Below are 16,417 nucleotides of genomic sequence, written 5' to 3'. Positions count from 1 at the left end.
AAGGTTTTGAGAAGTAACACTGTAAAATCTTTCAACAAGGGTGTATTTGCTTACAGCTGAACTTTTCTCTACAATACCTTAATTTTATACAAAACCTTGATGACATCTAGATAGCACAGCCTGAGCAAAACCACTGGGGTTTTTGGAAAGGTACAGAACACTCCAGCACATTTAATCAAAGTACACAGACTTGAAGATCTGATGTAAATAGATTCCGTCTGACTAAAATCTGGACTGGTTGTAATCACGCAGAGAGAACACTGAAACTCCAAAATGTTTCTCCACGTGTAGAAATCAAATAATCAAGCTGTTTATTCATTTTTCCACCCATGAATGAAAACGAAAATTTAAGCTGAATTCTCGTTTTTTGGAAAAAAACAAAAAAGGTTTTGAGAAGTAACACTGTAAAATCTTTCAACAAGGGTGTATTTGCTTACAGCTGAACTTTTCTCTACAATACCTTAATTTTATACAAAACCTTGATGACATCTAGATAGCACAGCCTGAGCAAAACCACTGGGGTTTTTGGAAAGGTACAGAACACTCCAGCACATTTAATCAAAGTACACAGACTTGAAGATCTGATGTAAATAGATTCCGTCTGACTAAAATCTGGACTGGTTGTAATCACGCAGAGAGAACACTGAAACTCCAAAATGTTTCTATAAAATGCTGGTTCAGCTAGTATGATGGAGAGGGGTTTTCCACACTACAAACTAGAGGATTTGTAAGTCACATGACTATGTTATTTACACTGTATTTGTGTACCGTAGTGTGCACACATACTGACTTTTACTGAGGGATTTGGTCAACGTGTTGCACCCTGAAAGACACCTTCCTGTTTTTTGAGAATGTGGTAAGATTTACAGTACGTGACATCCCCTCACCTCGGCTCTATACGTGTACTCATGTCAGTCAGTGAAAACCGCCACAAGTGCACTTTCACTATAGCCGTGGTACTCAGAAACAAGGTAATTCTTGACAACTGTTGCATTAATTTGGATTTGCTATATTTTATGTTTGACTTTTTTTACTACAAAAATGTCCTGACCAAATATAACTTTCATATGGTTCAAACAAAACATGATATTTTATTTTAAATATCTTCAAGAATGTATAGAACATAGATAGTATTTTTTATAAAGTTCTGGTCTATGTACTTTTCAGCAAGCAAGCTTAAAAATAATAGAACTAAAGAAGCCAATAATGGTTGTGCTGCCCCCATGTGGTTGATAAAAGTAGTGAACCAGCACTTTACATAAATACAGTAGAAATCAGCTCAGTCTTAACGTTTTTGTTCTTTTTGAACAAATAGACAGTGGAGGGCGTTTAAAATTCAGAAAGTGTTAAGTAAAATTCGAGATCTAATTACTTTAAAACCCTAATTTGTGTAATTCTATTTTATAGCAATAAAGATGAAGGTTATAATAAATCCATTTTTGTAATAAAATAAAATAACAGTATGCATTCTATCAAAACAAACCAGACAAAATTAAACTAAAGTCTGAGGGAAAGTCATGAAAAAAACAACAACTAACAGAAGAAAAGCTCCATATTTTTTAATTGAAGCTTAAGAGTATAACGCTGTCAACGTATGCACTCTACAATATTGTATAAAAGTACAAACAACAAAGACAATGTAAACATCAACACGATATAAAACACAGACAGAGTGTATAATAGCTGTATGTAGAAGTAGGTGTGGTCATACTAGACTTCCTGTCATATGCATTTGAACACATGAACGCAAGTTTACTAAGAAGTCTTGTGCTTTGCTTTGAACTCAAAAAGACATCTGACCAACAGAGGATCTAAATGTCACACATTGACCTTTTGGACCAATGCAATGCAAAGAATAATGTCTTTAACGCTGTATTGTCTGCAGTGTTGCTGTAAAGTGGAGCAGATAATATAACATTATGAATGCTTTGCAAGTCTAGTGTGACTGCATCTTAATTCCTAAATGTGTTATGTGTATAAAGTATGGAGGATGAGTAATGGTCTCTGAGGTGTCAGGCCAGAGTGATTTCCAGCATAATGGGGGAGGTGGTCTAGTGTTTATCTGCAGTTAATTGAAGAAAATCAGTCTTGTATAAAAAAAAGCCATAAAAAACACCCTTATTGATGTAGGGTGAAAAATATACAATTGAATGTATGTTGTACAAATCAAGACCCAAAAACAGCCTTTATACTGTCCACTTCACTGCTTCAGTCAAGTCCGAACATGTGAAATGTTCTGATACGGTACTAACACAATCGTAAGTGTAACGTGAGAACAACCGCAAGGATATCAGTCATAAAAACTGATTATAACAGTGCTATAATTAATAACAGAATGCATTAAAACCTGGAGAAATAGACTATCAAACAAAATGAAAGGTAAAAAAGATGGGCGGAGCTTGAAAGCTTGCCGACACCCACTACAGTACTGGGGGACACAAAGATCCCAGCATGCCGTGTATCTTGAAATGTGCTTGGAAGGGGTAAAGGTCAAAACCCATACAAGTGCCATAAAGGTCAACGGCCCTGTTTCAGTCTGTCAATGTGGAAGGTGAGTTTAAGGGCAGGACCCAACTTCAGCCCCATGTATTTCATCATGACATCACTGCGGAGCAGGAGGAGAGCTTTGCCGTCAATTTCCTGCAAAAGAAGAGTATTACCCAGCCAAGACAATGTTTAGCATTTTATTGCACAAACAATAAGACAGAGCATCTTTCATGTGTAAGACGATACTGGACACAAAATCTAAATGCCGCAAAATGTTTTCTCATGACTGTTTGAACTGAACTTTGTCAGAGGCTAGATTCATCTTTAAATTAATGAATCGATGCTATGCTATAATGTAAGCAAGCCATGTCAAACAAAACAAGACTGCTTCCATTCAACAGATGAAATCTTTTATGATCCCTAAAAAGGCTTGGATGGTAAAAACTATAAAAAAAATTGCAGTGTGCTTCAAGCTCAAGTCTCCGGCTGTCTTTATGTGAAGGGCTTATGAAAACACTAAAGAGACAATAATAAAATAATTCAGTTTCACAATAATTCAATCTCGCTCTCTTCCAGGGTCTCTGCAGAGTTTTTAGACTTGCACAAATGAAATTAATACCCAATGTTCCTACAGAACAACATATGGAAGCCCGTTTCCGCCATTAAATAAAGGTAATTGCTTTTTATCTCGCAATTCTGACTTTATTACTCACAATTGCGAGTTTATATCTCGCAATTCTAACTTTATAATTCGCAATTTTGACGTTATAACTCCCAATTGCATGTTATAAAGTCAGAATTGCAAGATATGAACTCGTAATTCTGAGAAAAAAAAGTCAGAATTGTGAGATAAAAAGTCGCAATTACCTTGTTTTAATTTTTATTCAGTGGCAGAAACGGGCTTCCAAGTTAAGTGATAATGGATTTCACTCCTACAATAACGTGTTTAAAGAAAGCCAATAAACAGATTATAATGCTGATACTATCACAATCTATATAATGAATGTGTTAATGTTCTTAGCCTTTCCTTCTGACAGGATGTCAAAAGAGTTTTTTTCATGAAACCAAAATACCAATAATAACCAGAAAAAAATTTATGCATGATGTTGGACTTTTGATTATAAACATGCAACATTTTACAAAATAAAAAGCATAAAGTAAACACTGATAATTCATTAGCAGTATCTCATAAGTAATTGCTTGGCATAAATGCATTGTATTTATTGACTGCAAAATTTTCTGGAAACACAATCCAGCAGAAAGCATTGCATTTGACTTTGAACATGCAGTGCTCATATTAATTAACTTAAATTGTCGCCTTTTTAAGTTGGCTGTATAGCAATTGTTGTTTTCCGTCCCCTGACTTTAAATTTGATCAAACTTTTATGAAAATGTAAAAGTCCAACAAAATTACAGATTTAAAAAAAAAAATTTTTAATGGACCCTGTATTCCTCACTTACATGTTTACGGAAGAGGTCTACATGGGGTACGAGCTGAGGGTCAATGTCTCTGATGAACTGCATAACATCCTCCACCGTCCACAGGTTGGGGTCTTGTCCACTGGGTCGCAGGCTTTCCCTCGAGCTCAGAAAACGCTCTGAACCTGAGCGGCAATCAAGACATATCAGTAAAAAATGTTTTGAGGTTCGTCAGTTGTTCATATGAATGCATTCATGATTTATAGTGAGATTTGCAGTGGGATCGAAAAGTCTAAAAAGCAAATGAAACATTTTCCATTTTACATCTATTATTACAAGTAATTTGTTCATTACAAAAGATATTAACAGCATCACAATTTAGAATGAAATTGAAAAAGGACTGAATTGCTTTTGCTTTAACAAGCAGTTCATGAACTCCACAGGTCTGTGTAAAACATACAGAACATCTGACCTTTTGTACAAAGGAGTCAATGTCCAGGGTTCGTACACATTTTTACCAATACATTTCCATGACTTTTGAGACAATATTCATGACCTAATGTTCCATTATTTTACAATAAAAATAATAAAAATCTGTTTAAATGATCATAGCATATGTTAACTTTTAGCTATTGTTTGCATTCTTGTTTTAGTAATAAGTACAAGCTGCAACTGCGCCAGACGTTACTCCACACAGAGACCATATCACATCACTGAATACTATCATTTAACTCCGTTAAAATCAGGACCTGAATTTCTTTTTGGAAACTTTTCTCGTTCGCAACGGTTTACATTCGCTTAAGAAAAAACAGACAGTGCTGATGAGGATACTCGCCAGGATGGCCATTTTAACGTCATTTTGTGTGTATTTTTGCCACTTAAATGCAACAAGCTGCGCTTTAGAGCCTTGCATTTCAGCCTGAGCCCGACAGGCCCCGACTTATTTACGGCTTCGGGACAATTTTCATGTCATAGCTTAGACGCGGGCCGGGCATCGGGCTTGTTTCAGGCTTCCTCATTTTTATAATTTAGATATCCATCAATTATGGTGATGAAAAGGATTTGCTGCGCTGGTGGAAACAACACGAGACCTACCGCGACTGTCAAGAGCGGCTCGACTGTGATTAGTGTCCAGCAACAGCTGTGAAGAAGAGGAAAAGCTGGAAGAGTTCCGCGTTAAAGCGCACGCAATAAAGCTTGCCGCAAAACCCCAGCAAGTAATTACCATGTTGAATGTATCGGGGCCAGGGGAAATAGAATATTTGCTGAGTTTCAATTCATTTTTGTGAAACGCTTCTGCTCATGACCGAGACGGCAGAAAGTACACCCTGTTTGTTTAAAAAAAACAAAAAAAAACAACATATGCAGATATTGTGAGTGCACACAAATAAATGTAGACCCTTAACAGTCTCGAATGATGTATTACTCTTACCTTTATGAGCAAAAAAGTCTGTTGTTTCCACTGTTATAAGGAAAAAAATGCAAGTAATTGCACTGGCGACTCCAAGTCCTGCAGAGCGCGCTTTAGCTTCCACTCTCCGCACCGGATATGCACCTAATATAGTAGGCTTGCCGCGATAGATGGTGTTGACGGTGATACCAGTGTTAAGCCGCAACACCGGTTACGTCACTTGCCCACCGCGTCACCAACCCCCACCGTCGTTTTGATTTTTTATAGTAATACAAATAATTTTGTTCAGTAAAAGAACAGACACTACAGTTAAAAACTGAACGCGGCTGCTCAATGCAGCGTGCCGAACGACAGTCGCATCACAGATCAGATTTCATTTCTCCAGTGAGGAGAGTGAGTCGAGCTGACTGACAAGAAGAGTGAGGTGAGGTGAGACAGACAAGACGATCGCGGATGATTTAGTTTCGAAACTAGATGCAAAAGCGCCTGTTTGGCAATATTTTGGATTTTGAAAAGCCTGTTGACGTTTGCCGTTTATCTAAGGTGATTTTGGAAGGTTTTTTTAAACATTAGTTTCTTATTTAACCCTTGTGCGACCTTTTGTCCTTTTTTCAGTTTTGTTTTTTTGATCATTTTGCCTGTGTTATTGCCAACTGCATAAATTTTGGCACAGGTGTGTATTTTTATTGGAATTTTACTATTTCACTTCCATTTCCTTTAATAAATCTGTTTTGCACTAGGTACAACAAATTGTTCCTCTCAGGACCTTAAGGACAAAAATGTCCCCTTTGAAACCCATTAAAACTGCTATTTTTAATCGCAGTGCCATTTAACTGTAAAATTATGCAATATTTTATATAAAACATCGTTCATAAATCATTTTCATAAACCTAAACATCTAGAACTTTTTTTTTGGTTTCACTTTTTAAACTTTTTTTTACAATAATCTGCAATGGGTCTTCTTTAAAATGAGACCAAACTTAACTCTGTGCTCCCAAGCTTAAAATTTTTATGACAGTTTTTTGACATGGACGTTTTTGCCCACTATGGACCTATGTGTAACTTTTTTTAATTGACGCACAAGGGTTAATTGGTTCCACGTTATTTGCTGATTTTTACTTTATTTAAACTTTGTATCATTAATTTATTTTATTTGACATCAAGGTGTATGCCATGCCTCCAAGCTTTCTTACTCGTTTTGCTAATAAACGTTCAACGTTCCTATTTATTTGGTTATATATTATACGTTTACTTAGCCTATTTCCAGTTTTGTATACCTATTTAAAATTTATGCAAGTTATTTGTTATTTTATATTAGGCATAGCTTGCCCTATAGCATGGTGTATTTGTATTTGTTTTGTTAATAAAAGTTATATGATTTATATATAGGCTAAAGTGAGTTTGACGTTGTATTTTGTTGTTGCATTCAAGCAATTGACGCCGAACTGCCGCTAATTCAAAAGTGAAAGTAAAATGCGCACGGCGCTTTCAAGCTATTTAAAAGCGAAGGAAAGCGAGGAAAAGAGGGGAAATTCAAACAAACTAAAAACGAACAATTGCTTTACGCCGAATTGCCGCTATTTCAAAGTGAAAGTAAAATGCGCACGCCGCTTTTACAAGTTATTTAAAAGCAAAGGAAAGCTAGAAAAACAGGGAATACACGGTATTGTTTTCACACGATTAACCGGTGGGAAAATTTCCTCACCGTCACAACCCTATAATATAGCACACATTTATATAAGATATATAAGATTTATAGATATATATATTTTATTTTAGTCAAGTGGTGATGATTTGAGAAGGCTAAATTGATCAAACATTGGCAAACTCACTGTCTGCCACTGGCCGCTTGGTCATTAGGCTACTTTAAAAACAAAACCTTGAATTTAACAAACAAAAAATGTTCCAAACATATTTCTAAATTAACTTAATAAAGAAACGAAAATAAATATAACCACTTTGCCATTAAAAACTAAACTGAACTATTTAAATGGCTACAACAGCAGCTGTGTAATGGGGAAGAAAGAAAGAGAAAAAAGACACGGGCTCCAGTCGGACTCGGGCCGGTAATTCTGATAAGCTTTTGGACAAGGGCCGGACTAGGGCATATGTTTGAGGCCCGTTCAGGGTTCTAATGAGCTTGTTTGGTACCAAACTCAATTTGGTACTAGCAAGGTGGCTTTATACGCACGCCCTTAGGACGTGACTGAGCACACAGGAAAGCACCTCATGGAGCGCGCCAGTACCGAATGGCTTAAAAAGACGTGCAAATACAGAATACATTTTTGTGACGATGCAACAATGACCCGATTAGGCAAGTGACAATTCTGTCAACTGTACTGAAACATGAGCAAAAGTCTTGCATCACAGCATGCAGCAGCTCTTTAGTGCAGACGAGATGCGCTGATGTGAAGCCGTTTTAAGAGAAAGTCAAAGAGAGAAGACACGGTACAGCTGAATCACTCACGCTGTTTTCAAATGACTGATTTGATCTGATAGTCTGTGTGGATTTATTTACTCATTTAACCTACATTCTATAGGCTATTGAATAAATGTGTGAATATTAGGGCTGCACGATAAATCGCATGCGAAATTTAACGCGCATCTTGTCAGAAAGCCGGTTCTGTAATCAGCGGTAAATCTCCATCACGTGCGTGCTTTCACATTGAGCAGCATTAACTACACAGAGCCGTTGTTCACTGACGAGCTGCGCAAAAAATCGCGCAAATATGAACGTGGTTTTGCGCAGCTCATCAGTGAACAACAACGGCTCTGGGTAGTTAATGCTGCTCAATGTGAAAGCATGCACGTGATGGCGATTTACCGCTGATTACAGAACCGGCTTTCTGACAAGATGCGCGTTAAATTTCGCATGCGATTTATCGTGCAGCCCTAGTGAATATCCATTATTTTAAAGTCAAAAGCTGTGGGAATGCGTAAAACTATGCGATATAGCCTATGCGCAATCCCGGACCGAAATTCAGGACCTGATTAAACATAATTCTATTACAGAGATTTGTGAAATAGATTTCCATGACTTTTCCAAAACTTTCTGGGTTTATTTATTTTTCCAAAACTTTTCCAGGCCTGGAAATTGCCGTTTTAAAATTCCATGACTTTTCCAGGTTTTTCATGACCGTACGAACCCTGAATGTCACAAATCTGCTTAGGTTTGATTAGTAACCTAGAAATAATCCTAAAAATGTTCAGGTTTAAATTAGATTTGCAATCAATATTTTCAATGTGGTTTTGTGGACATGACAACTGATCTTCAATGATGGGCTAGTTTGCGTACCTGTTGAGCCCATACGATGTAGTTTCCCTGGTGAGTAGCTACTTTGAGAAAGGGAACGCATTGCCAAGCCATGTCCAGGGGACATGTGTGTTTTCTCCAGCAACTCCGAGCTGCCAACCCCATTCTCCATCAGGCAGGGCTCTGATCAAACACAACGATACAAAAACACTTGCAGAGAGGGTCAACAGACATAGGAGTTCACAAATTAAATGCTGTTTTAGCAGTGAAACAGGGTAAAATACCTTCCGAGGAGAGACGGTGGTTTTTAGATATTTTGTGCGGTCCAGAGTCGCTGTTGTAGGCGTCATGTTGGAGGAATCTCTTAGTGCCCCAATGGGGTCCAGAATTCAGACTTTCTGCAAAGTTTCTCCTTTCTACAACACACATGAGGTTCTCTTTTAACATCTTTACAACGGTAAGATCAAAGAATGCACAAAATATAGTAATGAGCCACAGCAGACGTGTTTGCACGCATGAGCGCTGACCTGTGTATGTCCGGCTGTCATAGTGAAGTCCTCCCACAGGGATGGGCTGACTGCCGAATAATGGGTCGCAGTGCAGGTTGTGACAGAGTTTCTCCAGGAAGCGCAGCACATACGTCACACTGTTCACTGCCGGCAGTGTTAGAGTGTGGTGCTGCTGCTCAAAATGGGCTGTAAAAGTAAAATAGGCAAAGTTCAGTGGTCACTGTTAATACATAATCATTAAACTAAGGTTCATTGAAATGAAACCGAATTTGCAATATGGCTTAGTGCGATTATCAAATTGCAAAGCCTGTGACTGAATTAAATAAATATAAGTGCTGTGTGTTTCAGAGTGAATCACAGCACTGTTCCCATAAATATTAGTACTGTAAAATTATTTTATCTTAAATAGCACATTTTTTACAGTGAAATACTACAATAGGGAAGTTTCATTTTGTAATAATTATTAATTCATTAATAATGAATCCCAAAATTGTTGGCCAAACTGTGCAAACCTATAAACAAGCACAGCAAATCAGCATTTCAAAATCTATTTGTAATTGCAATTAGCTATTTTTCCCAAATCCCCTAACAAGAAGTCCAAATGCATTTGAGGCTCTTAGTTCATTTCTATTAGCCTTGTGGGTCTGTGTGTTCTGACCTGATATGAGCTCTCCTCCATGGCCTGGTTTGAGGCAAGAAAAGACTGAGCTCTGGTTATGTGCACAGTCAACACAGGCTTGAACACACTGCTGCAGCACAGAGGAAGCTCGGCCTGGCCCAAAGTGATCTGGCAGTGACTGGATACGGCGTGCATCCAGATGGGGACCCACTTTCCCGTACTTATTCAGGTACACACATACTGAGACACACAAATAATTGCAGGGATGTTGTTAGCAAAGATAATATATGACAAAGAATGAAATATTTATTTATTTGGGAAAAGATCTGAGACACTTGCAGTACCTGTAGGGGCCTGTAAGGCAGCGCTGGGAATGGTGGCGTTGTCCAGCGGAACTGAGCTGGTGTCTGGTTCTGGAGTGCTAGTGCTTGGGGAGGCGGGCATAGGGTTGGGTACCAATCGGGGTTTTCTCTATATACAAATAAACATGGTCAGAAGGAATCTGCATAAAAAACGATGCTGCCTTATAATTATCACTGTGATTTCAGCTAAAGAGTTGCACCTTGCTGCCGGGTTTGGGGCCTCTCTTTTTTGGGATCTTAATGGGATCTTTTGGGTTCTGCTGCACATTCGGGGGCCAGTTGGCTGACAGTTTGCCTCTGGGTTTGCTGACAGGTCTACCAGGACCTCCGATTGTTCCTTCAAGCCACTCTGTCCTCTTGGCCCAGCTTAGCTAGAAGACAACATAAATATACAAAACACATGCAAACTCCCATTTAAAGTATTTTGGTATCAATACAATACATTAAAAATAGTGGTCAATCGATAAAAAAAAAACAAAAAAACAATTAATCGCACATTTATTCCTGAAATTAATCGCAATGAAACCCACCTAACATTAAAGTTTTTAAATATACTTTTATATTGCAATCTCACATTTAATCTTCAAATGAATGTAGAAATCACATAAAGACAGTATAATTTTAATATCTGTTTAATGGCATTTATGACTGAACTTTTAACTTTTTTTTATGACTGAAGGCATGAATCACTGATACCAATACTATTGTCTCTATGAAATTGTTTTATTTATTTTTTATAGTTTAATATTTAACCATTGATTATAGTCATTCAACATTACAGTATAATTGAGAGCTATCAATTTAAAAAAAAATTAGACTTTAAAAAATAACTTCTAATTTAAGCAAACTTAAAACAATCTTCAAATAAACCCATTACAATAAATGTCATATTTACCTGTGCCCTTCAACAAGTAGGAAATATACAGAAATTGAATAAAGTTATCAAACACTAAATTCTAAATTAAATATAGATTAATCTTTCAAGCTACAAAAGTTATCGATGTCCTCTTTTTTTCTTTTGTTCTTTGATTAACAGACACCACAGCAGCTGGGTTATTAGGTTATTTGGCTGCTATTACTTTAAGAGCTGCCGCTGCTGAATTTGATGCGGATCTGACACGCATGAATATGAAATGGTACAGGCTGCTGCACGTGCCGCTGTATTTGTGTGTGCAAGTGAAGAGCACGTGCGATGAGCACAGTATAATGGCTGACAGAACAGGAACATTTCTTTTGACTGACATACGGCCTGACAACATCTCATCTGACCGCAGTTCACTGATGTTCTGCTGAAGCTCCCTCGTCACCTGTACTGCTTCCACGCTCGTTTGACTAGAGCCTGTTGCTGGGGCGAAGTGGAGTGCGCATCTGAAAAGTCTCCTGTTTGATGTGGTTCTAAAGATGTTCTGCATTTAAATAAATGCAATTCTTGTCAAGAAAAAAAAGCGACAGCAGGGTATATACAGGAATCATGGAGTTAAATTTAATACCTTTTAAGACCTTTTTTAAGACTCTTTCCATACATTTTAAGACCTCATCGCCACTCTAAGTTTTAACCGGTTACATCTGCGACACTTTAACTTACATTTACTATATATTGATTGTAAGATAGCACAACTAAACAGACTTACTTTGTGATAACTCCTTATAAATACAACATAATTCAGAAGGGGGGAACGAAGCACAAGAGAATTGAGTGACTAACCAATGCAACCCAAGAAACAAGAATTAGACCAATAAACAAAACAACTGACAAAACTTACTGAGGAGGGAAAATAAAGCTCTCCGAGCTAACGGGGCAATGAGTTCACACAGTATATTCGAAAGATGTATTTGTCACATCAACTCTTATAACTGTCTGCAAACCATAGCTGTTTTGTGGAACACTTCTCATGACAAACATCTGACTGAACAGTTTAGCTGTGATTACAGAGTGCTTGATTTGATGCAGACTTGACAGAGTGTCAGTACTCCACCTGATCGTGTCTGAATAATTATGGAAGGTAAAATAATGATCACAACTATTACATCATTTTAATTGTGCATCCCAAGCCCATGCCAGTAAAAAAAAAAAAAACAGCCCAAAGTAGCCAAATTACCATGTCCCAAATATAAAAATGTAATTTCCATCCCTAAAATACAAATTTTACAGTCACTGTTATGGACATTTATCATAAACAGAGAACATTTTTGGAGAATCATAATATCTCTTATCTGTTGTATTTGAGCAGGACAGGGATGCACTTTGGTGACACATAAAACACATTCCCAACATTGTGGCTTTCCATCATTTCCATGTTTGATGTGCTGATCACAAGCATTTCCTAATTTCACTTCAGAATTTTTTGTTATATTTAATCTTTTGTTATATTTTTTATACTGTTATCATTTGTAAAGTATATATATATTTACTTTCCTTTACCAAATTTACCTGTATTTACTTTGTTTTCATATTTGGAGACTTTTGAGGGTGGTTCTAGAGATTTTCTGAGGGAGGGGTTTGGCAACACTGCTGCTGCGTGTCTTCACCACATGTTAAAAGTAGTGGAATGGAACAAAAAACGTCTAAAGAAATGCTTTTTTTCCTTACATCTTCAATGCTGGGTTTTTAAGAACACGTCAACCCCGAGATGTGAGCTCAGCGGTCAAAAGCATCATGTAGTGCATGTTTACTTTTAAAAAAAACAATGGAAAAGCAGTGCAGTGGAATGCAAAAACGTGTTTTCAGCCCCTTACTTTGCATGTCGGAAACCCAGGTATCAAATCCCTGCGAAAGGGCACAATAGGACATCCCTGATGTAACCTAGCCAGAAAATGATTTCTGAGCAATTCTGAGGATTGCCAGCCTTCACGTTTTAAAAAATGTTTTAATGATTGAGCTGATCATATAGAATTAGGGCTTTGAATTTTGGGTAGACAGCAAATCGATTTGATTCAAGATTCATAGGTTTTCAATTCGATTCAAGAACGATGTTTGCAAATTAAGAACGATTCAATTCGATTCGATTTGATTCTGCATTCTTTAAGTGCATTCACAGGATTCTTTAAATGATTCCCCTAAATTCTTTAAATGCGTAGTCAGGGGGCAAATTACACAGCAGCCTTTGTGTAAAACACGTTTGTCCATTGTTAGATGCTAGTTTAATGATGCTATGGCATGACATGGCATATGTAGAAATTTATGTAAGCCAAGACTTAAAAAAATAAAAAAAGTGTTTTAAAAAGTATTATGTATAGGCTAACATTTTGTCACACCAGGGGCGTAGCCATCATTTCAGAAGTGACAGAAATGTCAAATAAAATAATTTTATGTAGGCCTATGAATGTATTATATATATAATATTTTTACAAGGAATTATATTCTTATCTTACTTTGAATTTACTAATATAAGAAATATATTAAATAATATAAGAAATCAAATACACTGCTGGACAATAATCAATCATTTGTAATCTATAATTTTTTCCTAATGGCAATTTTATGATTGTTGTATAAACTGCAAACAATTATTTCAATTTTCTGCACAGAATTAGGTATAAAATATACTTTATAGTTTCTGTACTGTAATAAATGACATGTCAATTAGCACTGCATCATTCATAAATTATTTATTTATTGTGTTTTTGTCTTAACGTTTCACCGTTTCATTCTGCTTTTTATTCAGATTAGCTGCAGATATGGCCTGGCACGTCTTAAAGGAACACTCCACTATTTTTGAAAATAGGCTCATTTTCCAACTCCCCTAGAGTTAAACAGTTGAGTTTTACCGTTTTCGAATCCATTCAGCCGATCTCCGGGTCTGGCGGTAGCACTTTTAGTATTACTATTACGCCGGAATGAGAGTATAGTTCCTAGCCATATCGGCCTAGAAAATTGCAACTTTTCATTTTCCGTCGGTCTTAGTACACGATGTAACTACAGAAGAGTCAAGTTTTAAATAGGAAAAATATAGAAACTCTTTGGTCATTTTTGAGTGAGATGCTAATGGTCTAATCAGATTCAATGATCTATGCTAAGCTACAGCTAAAAGTGCTACCGCCAGAACCGGAGATCGGCTGAATGGATTCGAAAACGGTAAAACTCAACTGTTTAACTCTAGGGGAGTTGGAAAGTTTCAAAAATAGTGGAGTGTTCCTTTAAGTTCTATGAGCGCGTGATCACGTCTCTTTCAGTGCGAAAACTTCTTTATCTAATTTTCATAAAATAAAATGCTATAGTATTTAACTTTTCCTCTCCATTGACGAATGATGATCCTGAAAGAAAACGCACCCGATGTCTGTTTGCTATAGCAACGGATGCTACTTTCATGCATCTGATTTTCAGATAAACCTCACGCTCTTATTTCAAGGTTGTTGTTAATTCTGTGGTTATTTTAAGTTTCCTTCGTACTTTCGGTTCAACGACATTGTTAAAACACATTTATCATTCAATGGAACTGTGCGTATGCTTTAGACACTTACATTTTTGCTCTGTCCATGCAATAAATGCACAACCTACGACTGTTCAGATGTCGTCGGTATGACCGAGCGCCATTGAAAAATTACAGAAAAGCAAAACTACGTCACTTTAGCATTACTGGCCATGAGTAGGCATACTAAGGAGAGATCACACATCAGCTGCTCAAAACTGAGACGAACTGAGCGCGAGCGCAATCCTGTGATAGTCACAGGCGGTAAATAGTGGAGCGCGTGAAGGAGATATGCGAGGGCACGAACACTGTTCAAGGTCTCCATTAATTCGTGCTTGTAGTAATTTAATGCGTATATATTTTGAAAGCATTGAATCACTATAGAAATCGCGATTCATTCGATTCTTAGCATTTTATATCGATTATTAAGTAAAATTAAGACACTAATGGGTCCCATGCTATTGATTGTGATGACTCTAAATACAGTTATACCTTGCTCCCTGGTTTGGGGCCTCGTTTCTTCGGGATTTTAATAGATTCCAGTTCCTTTCCAGACTGGCTTGTCTGGGAAACAAGCGTTCCTTTCTGACCCCAGGGTCCAGACAGTTTGGTTTTCTTGCGGCCAGGCTTACGTTTCTTCTGGGGTGGGGGTCTGCCTGGTGTAGGTGGCATGCCTGTCCCCTCTATGCCACCCTCTGGTAGGGCACCAAGTGCACCTAGTGCCTTTGGTAACCCGACTGCAAAAAAAACAAGTAGGGAAAGAAAATACAGCTTACATAGGGCAATATACCATAACGTGCACGTCCTGCAGTGACAAACATAGAAGCAGAAAACGAGAAAGGCAGGCTTTGTGTGCAGAGCTGACCCATTTTTCTTTGAGCCATCTCAACAAAGAAATTAGTTGTGTTGCACATTTTTGGTGCTAGTGGCCTCTGAAGTGCTACAGAGATGAAAAGAAAATGCGAGAGAGAGAGAGAGAGAGAGCACAAGAAAAAAGATAGTGAGAGAAATCCAAAATGTGAATTATACAGATTCTTGAGAACAAAAAAAGCTAAAAAGAATGAAAAGTTTGTAAACTTTGAACATTTGAATGCATTGAACATTTATCACAATTCCTTGTCAACAACAACAAAAAAAAAAACAGAGTAAGCCAAAAAAGACCAGAAGAATCAAATGATCAATTTAAAGCAAAAGACAGCAAACACAAACAAACACTTCAGAGCTTTACGGACCTGTTAGTGAGGCCAGGATTGCAGTTTGTACTCATCCAACTTAGAAAAATGAATCTCACTGAACGGGAGTCTGCTCTTGATCTTGCAGTGTGTGTCAATTTGTGGCATCTTACTCTCTCAGTCAATTCACTTCCTTCCTGCCCCTTAGTTTCGATCTGCTCTCTAAAGTCTTAAAGTCTGCGGATAGTGACACAATGACCGGCTCTTTCCCAGACTGATACGTCGTTTACACATTTTCCTAGTTTCCTTGGCTTCAAGCATAAAGACTCACAAATAAAACGCCATAACAACTCGCTTACCCCGACTAGCTGTGACGTTTAGTGTGTTTAAAAGGGCCTGACAAGGCTTGTCTTCCTCTGCCAAATGCATTGGCCTTGCGTTGTCTCTTTAACCCTCTTTTCTCATCCCACTCAAACAGTCACACCAGCTATTTAATGCGAGGCCTGCTATTGGGCACAGGGTTTGCAGCAGTGCCAGCTGGGTGGATGCCAACTCCTTGTAAACCAAAACTCCAGTGTTCTCTCTGATCAAATGCCTTTATTGCTTAAAGGAACAGTTCACCCAAAAACAAAAAGTCATAATTTACGCACCTTCATGTCATTCTAAACTTTTTTTAGGTGAATTGTCCCTTTTTATCTGTGTTATTACCTCTATATTTTACATTTCTCTACCCAGTGTAGCGTCTGGACCAATCAGACACACCATTTTTCATTTGA

General features: G+C 37.5%; 1 protein-coding gene across 6 annotated transcripts in view; it reads right to left on the bottom strand.

Moving 5' to 3' along the window:
- Nucleotides 1-1,588: 1,588 nt before the first annotated feature.
- Nucleotides 1,589-16,417, bottom strand: part of LOC107588498 (polycomb protein SCMH1-like) — a 23,035-nt gene continuing 8,206 nt past the window's right edge. For all 6 annotated transcript variants that reach the window (XM_016276619.1, XM_016276622.1, XM_016276620.1 and 3 more), the window contains 9 exons: nucleotides 14,962-15,206; nucleotides 10,261-10,431; nucleotides 10,043-10,169; nucleotides 9,738-9,938; nucleotides 9,098-9,265; nucleotides 8,855-8,986; nucleotides 8,613-8,753; nucleotides 3,949-4,091; nucleotides 1,589-2,640 (listed from right to left, as the gene is read on the bottom strand). In XM_016276619.1, coding sequence (XP_016132105.1) covers nucleotides 2,518-2,640; nucleotides 3,949-4,091; nucleotides 8,613-8,753; nucleotides 8,855-8,986; nucleotides 9,098-9,265; nucleotides 9,738-9,938; nucleotides 10,043-10,169; nucleotides 10,261-10,431; nucleotides 14,962-15,206 — 1,451 coding nt within the window. In that variant the 3' untranslated portion in view covers nucleotides 1,589-2,517. The remainder of the gene's footprint in view (nucleotides 2,641-3,948; nucleotides 4,092-8,612; nucleotides 8,754-8,854; nucleotides 8,987-9,097; nucleotides 9,266-9,737; nucleotides 9,939-10,042; nucleotides 10,170-10,260; nucleotides 10,432-14,961; nucleotides 15,207-16,417) is intronic.

Source organism: Sinocyclocheilus grahami, unplaced genomic scaffold, assembly GCF_001515645.1.
Source record: "Sinocyclocheilus grahami isolate Dianchi unplaced genomic scaffold, SAMN03320097.WGS_v1.1 scaffold104.1, whole genome shotgun sequence".
In the NCBI taxonomy this organism is placed as follows: Eukaryota; Metazoa; Chordata; class Actinopteri; order Cypriniformes; family Cyprinidae; genus Sinocyclocheilus; species Sinocyclocheilus grahami.
The sequence above is the reverse complement of the archived record's forward strand: the minus strand, read 5'-3'. Positions and strand labels throughout refer to the sequence as shown.